Consider the following 17,383-nt stretch of genomic DNA (forward strand, 5'->3'; position numbering starts at 1 on the left):
AATATTTTTGAGGATAATAAAATGTATGTAAATAATGACATATTTTGCTATGCTTTTTTTTCAGTATAATTTTTTAAATATTAAAAAAAAATACAAATCCCCAAATTGGTTACACACATATACATACTATGGAAATGAGGAGGTAGACATTACTTTGGAATTATTTATGTTGTATTTTTTTTTTAAAGTAAATTTTTGCAAATACAATGACATTATGGCTCTTCTCCTTTTTAAATTAGATTAAATAAATGCATGCCAAAATTTTTTTCATTTTTTACATAAAAATATATAGTATATAAAGTCAAGCCATAACATAATAAAAAAATAAACTGCAAAAAAACACGTTGTTTATGTCATGCATATTATTCATTTGTAAATTATTTAAAACTGCTCCATTTACTCATTATTTGTTGTTTATTTATTTTTTTTTTTCATGCTTATATAGCTATATTATAATAAACTTTAATTTTTTTTATTTCACTTTTAATTATTACCATATTTGAATAATGCAAAATGCAAATAAAAAGGTATTACCTTTTCCCGGTGTTTATATTCACAGTAAAATATATACATGTGGTGCTGACGCCATTTAAAATATATGTTTACCTCTCGAACTGCTTTGGCATTATTTAGTAATAACGGTATTCCATTGCACTTTCGAAAAGTTGGTGCTTACTTTAATTATTTATAAGTACATATTTATAAAAATATTATATCAAAATATCCTATAATTTTTTTTTCCAATTTTTTTTATAAAATATATTTTTTTTAACATACATACTTGGTATTATTAAAACATACTATAAATTTATAAAATATTTTTATTTTATAAAAATAGAGAATTTCCCAATTTTTACAGCTATTTTAGATTTATAAAATTTTTTAATCTTTTTAAACTTTTTCAAAATGCCTTGCTGTGAATTAATAACAAACATTTCTATCCCTGACGATAAAGCTCAAGCTGCATTAGCTGAAATAGAAGATGGTAAGAACTATAAGGCAAATAATTAATGTAATATTATGGGTGTGGAAAAAAAACTGTTGTAGATTGTATAAAGTAGTTGGCCCTTTTTATATTATTTATAAATATACACATTTTATATATAACATTTTTTTTTTTATTTTAGCAATATCTAATGTTTTAGGAAAACCAACTGCATATATTATGAGCAACTATGATTATCAAAAGAATCTCCGATTCTCTGGAAGCAATGAAGGATATTGCTTTGTTAGATTAACTAGTATTGGTGGAATAAATAGATCAAATAATTCTTCATTGGCAGATAAAATTACAAAACTTCTTGCCAATCATTTAGGTGTTAAGCCAAGAAGAGTTTATATAGAATTCAGAGATTGTTCAGCTCAAAACTTTGCCTTTAGTGGTTCCCTATTTGGCTAACCACCCAATATTTCTTATTTTCCTGGCACTATGACAATTTACCCGTCTACCATTTATTTAACTATTAAATGGGTTCATATTTATACCTACATTGCTCTTTTTTACATACCGTATAGTTTACTAAAAAAATATGTAAGGACATTTTTATAAATAATATAAATAATGTAAATAATATAAAGAAAGTTTTTTGTCCAAATATATTTATTTATTTACTTATTTATTTATTTATTTACTTATTTATTTATTTACTTATTATATATCTAGTTTTATTCATCGAATAGTAGTACGCTTATTATATATCATTGTATAAATAGAACTTTCAAAGAGATACACATTATGTAAATTATTTTTCTTATGCCCTTAACATTTATATAAGTTATAAACATTTTTAAACATATAAAAAAAATACAATTTTATATACCACAATTAATAGTACAACAAATAAAAGGTGATACTAAATATTGTGAAAACTATTTTTATATGTTTTATATAACATAAGACATTTATGTACAATTAAATAATGGCCCTATTGATATTAATATACCTTCTTTTTATAAATTAATATGTAAATATTTTATAAACTTTTTAAAACTTCAGCTTATTTTTATTTCATTTGGTGTGTAATATTATTTTTTTTTTTTTATTAAGTACAACCTTGTCGAAAAAATTGTTTATATAAATATTTATAAATGGAAAATGGAAAAAATATGTTTTGTCCTGATATATAGCACATATAAGGAAAATATATATAAATTAAAAATGTTGATGGATCCATTAAATATTTTGATAAATATTAAAAAGTATAGAAATATTATATATGTACAAAATTATTACTACTTAATTAATTATAAAAAAAAATTAGGTAAACACATAACATATATACTTGTAGAAAAATATAAATATTTTTTTCTCCTTTGAGAATTATAAATTGTATTTATTTATATTTGGATTTATTTTTTCCATATTTTATTAATTATAAAAAAGTATGTAATATTATTATGTTTCTATATATGCACTACTTATTATAATACGCATAAGTACATGTATAGTACCAAATATGTACAAATATTATAAATAAATATGCTATGTTTATATTTCTATATATCTAAATTTGGATGTATAAAATATATTAATATATAATTTACTTATTTTTTTTTCTCTATATGTTTATTTATCATGTTGTGTATTTTCTTCTATTCCCATAAACAAACACCGAAGAGTTTTTATGGAAAAATATATAAATATATGTAAATTATAATTTCATAAAAAACATTTTTTTATTTTACTCCATAAATACTACGTACATAGAAGATAAAAAAAAATATAAATAAAATATTGTAGAGAATTTACAATCCTAGCTTGAGTTATATATTTCAAATTTACTACATAATTGATTAATACTTTGTTGGTAAAGGTAAGTCACAAAAAATAATGGAAAAAAAAAACGAGGGAAAAATGACGTACAAATGGACAGTCAAGCGTACTACTGTGCCAAGCTCTCTATACACATTGTCAATTTTATCCACTATATCCTCATTTCCTTTCTATTTCTTTGCAATTTCTTTTACATTTTTTTCCAACTTTTTCTTAACTTCTCAACCTTTAGATGATGAAAAATCCGGGAACAGTTTTAGTTTTCAAGCCCAACACTAAAAGAGAAGAAGGGCGGAAAACACAGTTATCTAACATACAGGTATAGTTACTAAAAAGTAAAAAAAAAATTTGAGTAATATATCCTACATAATATATATACATTATTTATGAATTCATTTTTACAATTTTAATAGGCAAGCAGAGCAGTGAGTGAAATTGTCAAAACAACACTCGGACCTATGGCAATGCTAAAAATGATGTTAGATCCATTAGGAGGTATTGTCATAACAAATGATGGTAACTGTATTTTAAGAGAAGTAGATGTAGCTCATCCAGCAGCTAAATCATTAATAGAACTTAGTAGATCTCAAGATGAAGAAGTGGGAGATGGTACTACATCAGTAGTTATATTATCAGGTGAATTATTAAGTATTGCTGAATCTTTTTTAAAAGATAAAATACACCCAACTATTATAGTAAACTGTTATATGACTGCATTAAATTTAAGTTTAAAATATTTAGAAGAAATAGCAATAGAAGTAGATGTAAACAATGAAGAGAATCTTTTAAAAGCTATTGATTCATGTTTAAGTACAAAATTTGTAAACAGATATAATAAAATAGTTAGTAAATTATCTTTAGAAGCTACACAATGTGTTAAGGTTGAAAATATTATTGGAAAAAAAGAAATAGATATAAAACGATACGCAAAAGTAGAAAAAATACCAGGAGGTGATATTATGGATAGTTATGTATTAAAAGGAGTTATGATAAATAAAGATATAACACATCCAAAAATGAGACGATATATTAAAAATCCACGAATTTTATTATTAGATTGTACATTAGAATATAAAAAAGCAGAAAGCCAAACAAATGTAGAAATATTAGATGAACATACATGGAATCAATTATTATTACAAGAAGAAATAGAAATAAAAAAATTATGTGAATATATAATTGATAGTCAATGTGATATTGTTATTACTGAAAAAGGAGTCTCCGATTTAGCTCAACATTTTCTTGTAAAAAAAAATATTAGTGTTATAAGGAGAGTAAGAAAAACAGATCTTAATAGATTAGAAAGAATTACAGGTGCAACAATTGTTAATAGATGTGATGAAATAGTTGAAAAAGATATAGGAACAAAATGTGGATTATTTGAAATAAAAAAGATAGGAGATGATTATTATTCATTTTTTGTTGAATGTGAAAATCCACGTGCATGTACAATTTTATTAAGAGGTGCAACAAAAGATGTACTTAATGAAGTTGAAAGAAATTTACATGATGGTATGAATGTTGCAAAAAATATTATGCTTGAAGGAAAATTATTATATGGTGGTGGTTGTACTGAAATGAGAGTAAGTCAATATTTAATTAAACAAGCAGCTAACTTTGATGATTCTAGAAAAAGTATAATAGAATCTGTTGCATCTGCTTTTGAAATTATTCCAAAAATTTTGGCACAAAATAGTGGAGTTAATGTTGTTAAATGTATTAATGAATTACGTACAAAACATGAAAAACCAGAATCAGAAAAATTAGGAATTGATGGAGTAACAGGAGAAATCATAGATGTATCTTCAAAAAATATATGGGATCTATTATCCGTTAAAAAACAAATATATAAAAGTGCAATTGAAGCTGCTTCTATGATATTAAGAATAGATGATGTAGTTAGTGGAATAGGTAAAGATGACAAAATTCAAAAACCTATTAAAAATGAATTTGAATGAAATAACTAAATTTGTTATTACCTAAAAAAACTAAACGATCACACATATGTATGCGTGTTTTTTTTGTCGCCTTTATTTACACGTTTAGTTTTTTTTTAAATATCGATGTAGGGTGCGTGCGACTGCGCCTGATCCATCTATTATTTTCATTTTTCATTCATCCATCCATTCATTCTACATTTACTTGCATTTTATTTTGTCCTCACCCTTGCATACCATCGGTGTGCACATAATTAGGAACTTGTTACTATGCATTAAATTAAGTAGTCTAAAAATTAAATTAAATTAAATAAAATTAAATTGTATAATTAAGCGGGCGTTCAGCCGCATAAAGTTAGCATATTAAAAAAGTGTAAAAAAATTAGCATATTAAAAAAGTTGAAAAATTGTAAAAAAGACAAAACAACGGGATAAAAAAGTGGGTACAAGATCATGACCCATATCGTCTGTTCAAATAAGTTGTCAGGGTGTTGAAGCACTTTTTGTTTAAGTGCGTATCACCACCATATGGCAACTTGATATTTAAAGATGTACATGCATCTATAATTTTATTTATAGGTATATTATATTCTTCACTAATCATAAATAATGTTTCAGGAGAATAATAATGTATAATATCTACTGGATCTGAAATGTTGGCATATTCAATTAAAGTCATTATATTTTTAGTAGTTAAATAATTTTTAATTAAATCATTTTTATTGACAAATTTATAAACAATAAAATCATGATTTAATGTAGATTCATTTATTAAATATTCAAATTCATTATTTTTAAGATTATCAATTTCTTCTTTTGTTTTATATCTATATTTATTTATATCTTGTATATGAGCATTTGAAAATTTACAAATAAAATCACCAATAAAATTAAGACATAAATTATGTTTTATATGAAATTCTTCTATAGTTTCTTGTAAACTTCCATGTTTTAATATATTTTGTCTATACATTTCTTCTGTTTCTTCATTTAAATTTTCATCTTTATTGCTATATTTAATTGAACTTGGTTCTTGATCTACATTATCTAAGATAATATTTTTTTTCAACTTTTCTGCCATTGAAATTTCTTCGTCAATATTTACATCATTGATAATTGGTATTTTTGAAATATCTTCATTTTGTGTAGTAGTACCATCTTCATTTATATCATCATTTAATTTTACAAATTTATGTGTTGTATCTATTCTTAAATAATCTACTGGGTCTTGTAGAAATTTCGATATTTCTAAAGCAGAATCAATTTTCTTAAGTTTAGATTCTGTATCTCCATATTTTTCCATTTCTTTATAAGTTTTTATATTTTTTTTTAGCTTATCATATTGTATATTTGATAATAAATTTTCTTCTGGACTTTTAACAATTTTTCTAATATCATATTCATGATTTTCTTTAATTTTCATAATATCTAATAGTCTCATTTTTATTTCTTTTATAGTACCAAATGTTGGATATCCTCTTTTTTTTAATTCTTCTTTTACTTGCATTTCACTCATTTCATTTATTTCTTCTTCACTAATTTCAACAAACTTGTTTGAAACTTTATTAAATAATGTCTCTTTAGGTATTATCGTTTGGTTATCGTTTATTTCCTCCTTTTCTTTATCTACTTTTTTATTGTTATAATATTTTACATTCTCTATATTTTCATCTCTCTTTATTTTATTTTCCTTTTTTAGTCTATCATATAGTTGTAATAATTTCTCTTCTTTCTTATGCATATTATTTATAGCCGTTGGGTCATTTATTATTTTAGAAAATAATTCTTCTATCAATTTTTTTTCTTCTACATTAGCATTTTCTTGATCTACATTTTTCATCATTTCTAGATCCTTCTTTGAAAATTTAAAATTAAATTTATTTAAATCTTTGTAATTCCCTTTTAAAACAGTTTTTAAAATATTTCTATTTTCTTCCTCTTCAGCTTCTGTAATAAATTCGGTTGTTTTATTTTCTGCTTTTGTTTCATCATTGTTTTGAGAACTTTTTACATGATCTTCCTCAGCATTTTGAGATCCTACTTCTTGTTGTGTAAATAATCCAAGGTAGTTTTGTATTTTTTGCTCGACCCCTAGATCTTGGGTAAATGACTTTTCAATATTTTTTTTTATTTTTTCAATATTAATTTTATTAGAACTATTTATAGTTCTTTCATTTAATTCATATTTATTTTCTTTTTCATTTTCTTTATATTTATTCATTATAGCTTCATTACTTTTTTTTAAAGTTTCTACTAATCTGTTATATTCCTCTAACATTTTCTCTTTGTCTAAGTTTTTGAATTGGTCGGGATCATTTAAAATGTTTTCATTTCTTTTCATGTAGTCGTTTATAAATTGGTTCATATATTTTGTTTCATCTTTTTCTGCTTCGGTTTTTTCTGGTTCCGTCTTTGTGTCTTCTCCTTCCTTTTCATTTGTTTCCTTTTCATCACTTGTGCTATAGTTTAATACTAGTACATTTTTTTTGCGATTATATTTTTCACGATTTTTTTTTAAGTGTTTATTATTTTGAGAGTAAGTGGTAACATGGTTTCCATCATCATGGTGTCCTCCTGGATTGCTTGAATTAAATATTTCTTTTTGTTTTATTTTTATTTTATTTTCATTTACAATCTCTCTATTTACATCATTTTCAACATACTTATCATTATTATCGTTGTCTTCATTCCTTGGATTATATGATGGATTGTCAATAAAATTTTCAGACCCTCTATTGTGTGCACACAAAAAAGAGGAATGATCACTATTCCTTCCGTTTTTTTTAAAAACCGAATTTAAGTTAACTATGATATTTTTATTTTTATTTTTTTTTAGCAAAATAAATTGTTGTTTTTTTTTTTTAAGAAGCTTTATATTTTTTAAATTATTATTATTAGCTGTATTTTGCTTTTCAATGGATGTTATATAAAACAGTTTATTTTTATTTCTAACTATTTCATAAAATTTACATGATATAAACATATTACTAATTATTATATGCAACAATAAACCAAGTAAAATATGCTTACTCATTGTTTCCCATACTTACAAGTATTTGTAATGTATAACAAGTTATTACAAAATGGAATTACTTTCCTCATTCTAATATACTACATAAAATAAAAGAAAAACTAAATAACAATATATTTTTGTTACTAATCAGTCAATATAAAAGAATGAAAATGGGCATACATGTATGTACCTAACTATTTCCATAATATGTAAAAAACAAAATGACATGTTTAGCACGACTTTGTGTATACATTTTTTTTTTTTTTGCTATTGGCTTATAATATATTAAGATAATATTCATCTACCTTTTTAATAATTATTTCACTTAAAAAAGTTAAAAAAAAATTATAAAAAAAAACAAAATATACATATTATTACATAGTTAACACTTAAAAGAGTTCATTTTTTTTTTTAAATTTTGTTTTATTGAAATTAAAAAAATTATAAAATGACAGTAATGAGGCATATTCCCATTCCTTCAGGTTTTACAGTCAGTAGAAATATAAGAAGGGTAAGCATAGGAGTAAAGAAGGAACAAAGTTTTATAAAGAATATTTAGTTTGGCTTATGCTAAATAATACTGTGTGCATATATCATATTTTATTTTTTATTTTTTTCAAACAGTTCAACATGGCTGAAAATGATAGGAAAATATTCTTCTCCTTCAATCTGTTTTCCATTTTTATATTCACACTTCCAATTATTTACATGTATAATGTAAGCAGCTAAAAATAAAATCAAAAAAGGCAACAAATGCACATCATGTTGTGCATACTATTTTTACATTTATCACTTCATTTTATTATTTTACTTTTTCATATTTTCTTTTTAAGGCTAACTACAAAATGTGCAAAGAAAATGATGTCATATACAACAAATTAAAACACACCGGAATTAAAGTTACAAATAGCCTATTCACAAAATAAAAAAAAAAATAAAAATAATAGTAAACGCAAAAAAGAGAAATTATTTGCTTCATAATTTATTTCACAAACTTTTTAAAAATTGTCTAAATACAGCAATTTTTTATAAGTGTAATTAAAAATATAAAAAACATTTGTGTGTGTGTGTGACTTTGTTTTAAATATGATAATGAATTCATATGAGCAACACAAATGGGTAGTTAAAAAAATGAGTGAACTAAAAGAAAGATATAATATAGGAAGATACTTAAAATTCAAAAATAACATAAGATATATAAATACAATAAAAGGATATAAAAACGTATCATATATGTATTTATTTTTTATATTTACTTTTTTTTCAGTAAAATATTTATTTTTTTTTGTAATTTTTTTCCTATTTTATAAATATGTATTATATAATTTTGTTTTTTTTTTATACAAGCAAAATTTGAAAATATTTAATGTTGTATTAAAACAACTATCTATATGTGAATATGGAAATATAGTAACATTAGATCAAAATCATATAATTATTGATGAAATATATTCTAAAATATATAAAATAATCAATTCTATATTATATATACATTTTTATTTTATGAAAAATCCATTTTCATATTTTTTCCATCACAGTTCTATATCAGTTGATCAATTAGTTGTAAGTTGCAAAGACAAAAATGAAAGACTAAATAAATCGAAAGGAAATAATTTAAAACGTTTATATCTTTTGAAAGATATATATTTTAATATATATATTATGCTTTATCAACTAAAACCAAACAAATCTAATTCTTGGGAAGAAAATGAAAAAGAAAATGTTTATAAAAACATTAGACAAATATTCAAAGTTAAATATAAAAATGACTATAAAATGATGAAAACAAATAGTAATGATTATATATATATATTTTTTTTATACACACAAAAATTGGGGTTTATAATAATAAAGCGTTTATTTTGTTTTTTTCACTTTTTTATATTTTCAATCATATTTATATGGTATTTATTAAAAAGCTATTTATTTTTATTATTCTACAAAAAAGTTATTAAAAAAAATAATAAATTAATATGCTTACAAAATCATGAGTATATTGGCTCAATAAACATTTCACAAACAAATAAAGAAGTAGCAACATTATTAATTGACTCTTTAATATTATTAAAAAGTGAAATACAAAATGATGAACAAGCAAATATAATTTATGAGTCTGTACACAAAAAGTTATATGACTCCATAAATTTAGTCAAAGACACCAAAAAGGTAATAGAAAATGAAATGAAAAAAGGGAAGGAAGTTAAATCAAAAAAAATAGAGAAAGTAGTTGAAAATATTCCAATTACGGAACATGTTGATGATCAAAGTAACAAATTGAATAATTCACCACCAGTGATTGACAACGAAGTTTACAAAACAAGTGATTCATCATATTATCATATATATTATTGTGTAAATAAAGAAATTGAAACAAAAAATTCATATATAAATAATGACAGTGGAAAAAATATATCAACACATTTTAACAAATATAATGAACATAATGAAAAGCCTGAAAGTAATACTAACCCATCGATTATACAAAATCAGCATGAACATATTATTACTTATAAAAATTGTTTAGATAAAAAATATGATGAAAATTATAAATTAATGTGTGTACAAAATATGGTTAATGAATTAAAAGATAAATATAAAAAACAAAAAAATAAAGAATATATATATGTAGAAAAAAAATTATACTATGATGATAAATGTAACGATTTCTCCATAAAGCATATATCATCAAATGATGCCATCTTATCAAGCAATACGGAAAACATATATCAGTTTGAAAATAAAAATAATGACTACAACAAGTGTAATATGGATATATACACTAATACAAAATATGCTACACCAAACAATACGGAAAACGTATATCAGTTTGAAAATAAAAATAACGGCCATAATGACAATAATGAAAGTTCAAACCCCAGTTTGCTAACCCCCATAAAGGACCCTAAATCTTTTCGGAACAAAATTACTATGTCACTAAAACAGCGAGGTGGCAATCTCAGGAATTAATTATTTGGGTAATATAAAAAACGTAAAACAATATGTAGTAATAATAATAAATGGCATAAAATTAAAACGTCTTTTTATTCCTCAATTGGGATTGTTTTCTTCTTTTTGTTCACAATGTTGAAAAATTCCAGGGAATATAAATTTTTATCGCTAGTATAATTCTGCAAGGTACAAACAAAAATAATATGAACAAGATATATATATTTTCATCGAATAGGTTTGTAAAATATTTTTTTTTTCTCTTCAATACCAGTAACAAAATGGTGTCCAGGTGATTCAGAGGGGTGCATGCCAAGACGCTATAGGGGAAACAATTCCTTGAAAAAAAAAAAAATAATGAAGATAACAATATAGGATTATAATTATCAGAGATATTCTCCATCTTTTATACACTAAATTGGTAAATACATTTTTATTCAAAATATATCAGTTTCTATCATATATATATACCTGTCCTTGAGAGTCGAAGATTTTTTACTTTCATGAATACATAAGGTCAACATTTGTTGGTTCTTCAAATTATAATAAAAGGATTCATCATCTGAATTATTATTGTCAATACTATTTTTAATTCTTAATACGTATACATCAGGATATACATATTTATGAGTAGAATGGTAAACTTTTCCATTAGCAAAATATTCATCATACTTTTGTATTGTAGCTTGAATAGAAGAATTTAGTGAAATATGGCTTTTATAATAATTTTGTTTATAATAATAATTTATGTTCATGTTTAATATTCCTTGGAAGGCATATAATTTGTTTTCACCATCTTCAATCATATTATTATTATCATCCGATTTTAACTTAAAGATTTTCCAATCATCATAATTAAATATAACTTCAGAATAATTTTGTTCATATTTATTATTTGTTAATAAATAAATTTTACTAAATAATGAAAAAATATAAAATGAGTATCCTGAATTTTCCTTTTCTTGACTAAATAAATTATAACTATTTTCATTACCCATACATGATATGTTATGTTCTTCATTTTTTTCTGAACAGTTCAAATGAACTAACTTACTTTTTTTTTCTACACCTTTTTCTTCATTTCTTAATATATCATTTATAATTAGTTGATGTTTTAAATTGTAAGACAACTTATTCATATATATATCATATACATTATTAAAATATTCAAAACAATATAAATTAAATTTTAGCTGTAAATATTTATATTCATATTCTTTAATATATGGATTTGCATTATTTAAATTAAATTTTGTTATCTCTATCAAGCTTAATATGCAACAACCATGAATAAAAATATGCAAATTATTAATTATAGACATTTTTATTGTACTTAAAAATTTATCTATACATTCTTTATTCTTCATAAAGTTGATATTTTCATTTTTTTTAACATCTACTGAGATATTTATCTTACTATTTTGATATATCTTATTATAATTTTTAATAAAGAATTTTATAAAATCATCATTTTTTATTATATTATTTATATCTATACGTATAGTATATGTATAAACAGGCTTTGAAAACAAATTAACAATTGTCAATAATAAGTAATGAGTTTCACCTATTAATGCATATGATAAATAAACAAAATAATTTATACTATTTGATAAGAAAGATATTTTTAACACTTTAAATGTTTCATTAGTATATAATTCTTTTGATATATAATCCTCTTTTTTTATTCCTTTTAAATATGTAAAGCATTTTTTATCTGCTTTTACTTCTTTATCATTATTATTCTCTGTAATGTTGTTTATATTTTCCTTTGTTTTATAATTATCAACATGTTGTGGATTCACTGAACCTGATTTAGATGAAATATTATCCAAAGTACTTAAGACATATACATTTTTATACATATGCATAAACATGTTTAAATTATTATCATCAAATAGGTTTGATTCTTTATCCATTTTCTCATTTACATAGTTAATTGTTTCTTCATTTTTTATCATACTTTCTAAATCGTTTATTTTTTTTTCAAAGAAATCCTCACTATATTTTCTATTTTTATATAACTGAGGTAAATATGTGTTTGGTAAATTATCATTACTTTTTTTTATTGATTTTATTTTCTTTTTTATAAAACGTCTAATAGTATTTATATTGGGATAAGTAAACAAAACAGTATTTAATTCTTCATCAATTCCTATGATCAAATTTTTATATAAAGAATGTTGACTAATACAACCATAACTATTTTTTTCAATATCATGTAACACATTTCTTGAACCTTTTTCACTTTCACAATTTACACTTCCTATATTTAATTCATTTGTTTTTTCATTCCATTCTTTGCAGTTTGTATCACCATCTATTTTTTTAACTGCAATTTTGTTATAATTTAAAATATGTTTCTTATCTATTTGTTCATAACTATAAAATATGTTATAGAAATTTATTTTTTTCTTTGAATATATAATTATCCAATCTAAATTATTATATACATAATGGTAATTATCTGGAGTACAAACAAATAGTTTTTCTCCGGTGTTATACAACATGTTATTGTTTCTATTTTTGTCATTTTCTTCACATCTCGTCGTCACTTTTTCTATATTTTCATCTTCAGCAACCTTTTCTGCATTTTTATCTTCAGCGATTTTTTCTTTTTTTTCTTCTAAACCAATTTTATCATTATTTGTTTCCTTACTCATATGTTTCACAGTTTCTTTCTTGGCAATACTAATTAATGGATTGATTACATTTTTTCGCTTTTTTTTTGTATTTTTAATTTTATTAAAAGGCATTTGATACACTTTTTTACATAATATATTGTTTAACTTTTTAACATTATAAGAAAGCGACTTTTTGACACTTAATATAGTTCTTCGTATTAAATATATCTTATACATATAATCACAAGCTTTTTCTTTCATAATTTTTTTTTTTATTAAATATTTAAGATAGTAATTGTTAATCCAAGTAAAAATTTTTACAACTGTAACACACCTTTTAAATCGAATTATTCTTATATCTCTTAAAATTTCTTTTTTTGTTTGTCTATCAACTAGCGAATTATCATTTATAATATTATTGTCATACATATAGAAATTAATTTGCGTATACAAATGGCTTTTCATAAAAATGTATTTTTTTCCAATTTTAAAAAACTTGTCTTCATCAAATAGTCTCATAATATAATATATAATATCGTTATCATTGCAATAGATTAATTCTTTGGCTATACATTTTTTTAATTTTTCGATTAACTCTTTTTTTAATATTTTGTGGGATAATCCATTATTTATTATTTTAATCATTTCGTTAGCTCCACATTCTTTAAGTTGAGAATAAACTATTCCTTTTTTAAAATTATCACATTCCATACGTTCATTTGGTAATACACATCTTATATAATACATATCTGTTTTTTCTAAATTTGTGAACAAATTATCCAACTCTTTAATATATTTTTTACTAACACTAAGTATATTATTTTTCTTAGAATTGTTATTAGCTAATCCTACAGATGTGTTACTAACTTTACGTGATTCTGTAATATCCTTTTCATTTACTTCATCTTTTATAGACTCATTTAGAAAAACATTTTCTGATGTGTTAATAAGATCTTCAATCTCGGCTTCTATTTTATCACTATTTTTGTGTATCCAATTATTAATACTATATGTTACATGTCCTGCATAATGTTTGATAAAAAATTTATTTTTTTTTATATTTTGTTTTTTACTTGTGTATTGATTATCTTTATTATTTATAAATCCATATATATGTTTCTCCAAATATTTATTCTCATTATTTAACAAATATGTAAAAAAATTTTCATCCACCTTTTTATGACCACAATTATTAAGCTTAGTTATATCATCTAACCCTCCAAATAGTTTTTCAATAAAAATGATTGTATCTTCATAAGAAGGGATCACTAAATCACTCCATAATATATTTTCTTCTTTATAAATATTTTTTTCCTTTTCTATTTCATTGTTAATATAATAATTATTTAATTTTTCATTAGCTAGATTAATACATAGTTGCTCAAAATCATTACATGATAATTCTTCAAAACCGTACAAATCTAATATTGATATAACACTATTATTTTTTTCATAAAATTGTGAATTTAGCATTTCTTTCTTTTCCTCATCACTCAAATTTGTCATATTTATATCATTTATTATCTTATTAAATAATTTTTTATATATCACTTTTATTAAGGTGTGTAAAGTAGATAAGGAGTTTTCTTTAGTTCTTGGGGTTTTTATATTTTCATTTGAGACTTGAATATTTTTATATTTAATCAAATTTTTAAGGTTTTCAATATCTATTTTTAGGCAATCACATGCACATTTGTATCTATAAAAAGGATTTTCAATGTTTGATTCATGGTTAGAGGTGTTAGATGTGGCATTTGAATCATCTGGAACGATTTCTCCTAAATGGATAATCCCTGCTATGATATCAAAAAAATTGTTTATTTTATTTTTGTCATATTTTATATAATTTAATCCTTTCAATAAATATTCAAAGTTTTTTTCATCTTTTTGTTTATTTTGTTCAAAAATATCATTTTTTTTTTCATCATGTTTATTTGTAGAGCCCTTTTTATATCCCACTACATCATTATTTAATATTTTATAAACCTTAACATCTCTAACTAAATTTCTTTTACTTAAGTCTTCATCGTTTAAACCCCAAATTGTTTGATAAAAAACATGAAAATTTCGTTCTCCATCATTTTGTGTGATACATCTATTAATTTCTAACAATAAAATTAATATTTTAATATTAGAGAAGCAATGATTAAACATTATATCTTTGTCTGTTTTTTTTTCTTCAAATATTAATTCATTTATTCTTCCACATCTGCTACTATTATTGTTTTTTATTGTTTTAGCATTACTCATGGATTCTAATATATTATTAATATAAATAAGTTTATCAATTCTTTCATACCTTGACATATCACCATTTTCTTCTATGTTTACATTGGTGGATATAGTGGAGACATTTTTCTTTACTTCTTCATCTTCTCCATCTGAATTATCATTCACATATGAATTCATGCTTTTATATATTTTTCCAACATTATTTGAATTTTTATGAAAAAAAATATAATGAAAATATTTGAAAAGAAATTTGCAATTTTCTGTTTTACCACTTCCACTATGCCCTGAAACAACAATCGTTTGTCTTTTTCTTTTCAATACCATATTTTTATATGCCATGTTTCCAATATCATAAATATGCGCTTTACAATCATTTTTTTCATTGGTATTAGTATTTTTAAATTTGCATAAATAGTTATTCATTATATCCACATCATAAAGGTTTTTTAATTGCTTATATGGATTAATAGCTAATAGTAACGATGCATGAAATGTGTATATTTTGTTTTTTCCGTATCTATTTTTTAAATTTTGAATAACATTTACTTCGTTTAACTGTATTATATCAACACTATTTTCGCTATCCATTTTTAGTTCATTTTTGAGGGATCGTATTACTTGATCCTTATGAATCTTATCAAAGATTTGTCCTTTACCTATCATGAAATAAAAAAATTATATTTATATAAAGATCAATTGAATTATAATTACTATATATTGAAACCATGATGTAATACATATTTATGAACAACATACTAAAAGTATATGCATCAAACAAATTATCACTAATATCATAATTTCCGATTATTTTATATTTATTTTTTCTAACGTTTAAGGGTGTATAGTTGTTCTTTTTTTTTAAACTCTAAAACTTCCATTTTTTTGTATGAATTTTTATGAAAATACCACACATGGCTATTTGAATATATTTCTTCATGACCCCTCTGGTCTAAAGATAAAGCATCTTTAGATACATCTTCATCATTTTCTAATTGTTCTTTTCCTTCATCTTTTATGTTTGATATGTTGGAGTGATAAACGGTTTCATTGCTTTTCATATGTAGAAAACTCATTATTCCACTGTTTCAACTTTATATAATCGAAAGGCAATTCCACTTTTTGTTATTATTACTCCTATTATAGTTTATGGGGAAATATTTCACCTTTAAATAAATATAAAAATATCTAAGTATTCAAATATTTGAAACAAAAGCACAATAAATGAATGATACTTCTTTTTCTTTTTGAATGCTTGTGTTTTTTGGTGATATAAAATATGCAAATACTTGACAAATATAAATAACCTATGGGAATAACAACTATCTAAAATATTATATAATTTAAAGAATCAATAATGAATTTCTATAAAAATATAGTAAAAATCGATAATTAAAACTATTAAAAAGACAACATTAAAGTTGTTGTTTTAAGTTGTGCTTCATAAAACTGAAAATCTCGCATCGTATTAATTAAAAATTATACACGCATATATTAAGCATATATAATTAACTTAATTATTTTTTAAAATGTACATAATATTTACATATGCATTATTCTGGGCTTTTCTTTTATGCATAAAACAGTTGACAACCATAACTATATATATATATATTTATTTTTTAAACACCAAAAAATGTATTATTCTTTGCCAAAATTTATATAAGACTTCATTATTGCTATTAATTAGAGCAACAACAGCTGTTTTTTTTTTACTATTTTTTTAATTAAAATATTTAACAAATACTAGAAAGCCATAATTAAAACAGTAATGTTTAAAATATATAATAATATTATGAACTGTTAATAAAAAAAATGATATTAATTTTAGAATTATTCATATTTGATAATTTTTTTTGGT

The 17,383-nt window shown here is 22.5% G+C and overlaps 6 protein-coding genes across 6 annotated transcripts; 4 read left to right on the forward strand and 2 right to left on the reverse strand.

The window, feature by feature from the left end:
* Nucleotides 1-906: 906 nt before the first annotated feature.
* PVVCY_1404610 (macrophage migration inhibitory factor, putative) lies at nt 907-1,399 on the forward strand (the record flags this gene model as incomplete). The annotated part of the gene is made up of 2 exons (XM_008624569.1): nt 907-985; nt 1,128-1,399. The coding sequence occupies 2 exons, from the start codon at nt 907-909 to the stop codon at nt 1,397-1,399; spliced, it is 351 nt and encodes a 116-aa protein (XP_008622791.1).
* Nucleotides 1,400-3,005: 1,606 nt separating this feature from the next.
* On the forward strand, nt 3,006-4,731 carry PVVCY_1404620 (T-complex protein 1 subunit gamma, putative; the record flags this gene model as incomplete). Its single annotated transcript, XM_008624568.2, has 2 exons — nt 3,006-3,092; nt 3,187-4,731. 2 exons carry the CDS (start codon nt 3,006-3,008, stop codon nt 4,729-4,731), a joined length of 1,632 nt encoding a protein of 543 aa, XP_008622790.2.
* Nucleotides 4,732-5,161: 430 nt separating this feature from the next.
* Nucleotides 5,162-7,744, reverse strand: PVVCY_1404630 (conserved Plasmodium protein, unknown function; the record flags this gene model as incomplete). The annotated part of the gene is made up of 1 exon (XM_008624567.2): nt 5,162-7,744. One exon carries the CDS (start codon nt 7,742-7,744, stop codon nt 5,162-5,164), a length of 2,583 nt encoding a protein of 860 aa, XP_008622789.2.
* Nucleotides 7,745-8,171: 427 nt separating this feature from the next.
* Nucleotides 8,172-8,649, forward strand: PVVCY_1404640 (conserved Plasmodium protein, unknown function; the record flags this gene model as incomplete). The annotated part of the gene is made up of 3 exons (XM_037634893.1): nt 8,172-8,234; nt 8,348-8,440; nt 8,557-8,649. The coding sequence occupies 3 exons, from the start codon at nt 8,172-8,174 to the stop codon at nt 8,647-8,649; spliced, it is 249 nt and encodes an 82-aa protein (XP_037490932.1).
* A 160-nt stretch (nt 8,650-8,809) lies between these two features.
* Nucleotides 8,810-10,690, forward strand: PVVCY_1404650 (conserved Plasmodium protein, unknown function; the record flags this gene model as incomplete). Its single annotated transcript, XM_037634894.1, has 1 exon — nt 8,810-10,690. The coding sequence occupies one exon, from the start codon at nt 8,810-8,812 to the stop codon at nt 10,688-10,690; it is 1,881 nt and encodes a 626-aa protein (XP_037490933.1).
* Nucleotides 10,691-10,764: 74 nt separating this feature from the next.
* Nucleotides 10,765-16,598, reverse strand: PVVCY_1404660 (myosin D, putative; the record flags this gene model as incomplete). The annotated part of the gene is made up of 4 exons (XM_008624565.2): nt 10,765-10,851; nt 10,941-11,007; nt 11,141-16,181; nt 16,355-16,598. 4 exons carry the CDS (start codon nt 16,596-16,598, stop codon nt 10,765-10,767), a joined length of 5,439 nt encoding a protein of 1,812 aa, XP_008622787.2.
* Between the last annotated feature and the right edge of the window lie 785 nt (nt 16,599-17,383).

This window comes from Plasmodium vinckei, assembly GCF_900681995.1.
Source record: "Plasmodium vinckei vinckei genome assembly, chromosome: PVVCY_14".
In the NCBI taxonomy this organism is placed as follows: domain Eukaryota; phylum Apicomplexa; class Aconoidasida; order Haemosporida; family Plasmodiidae; genus Plasmodium; species Plasmodium vinckei.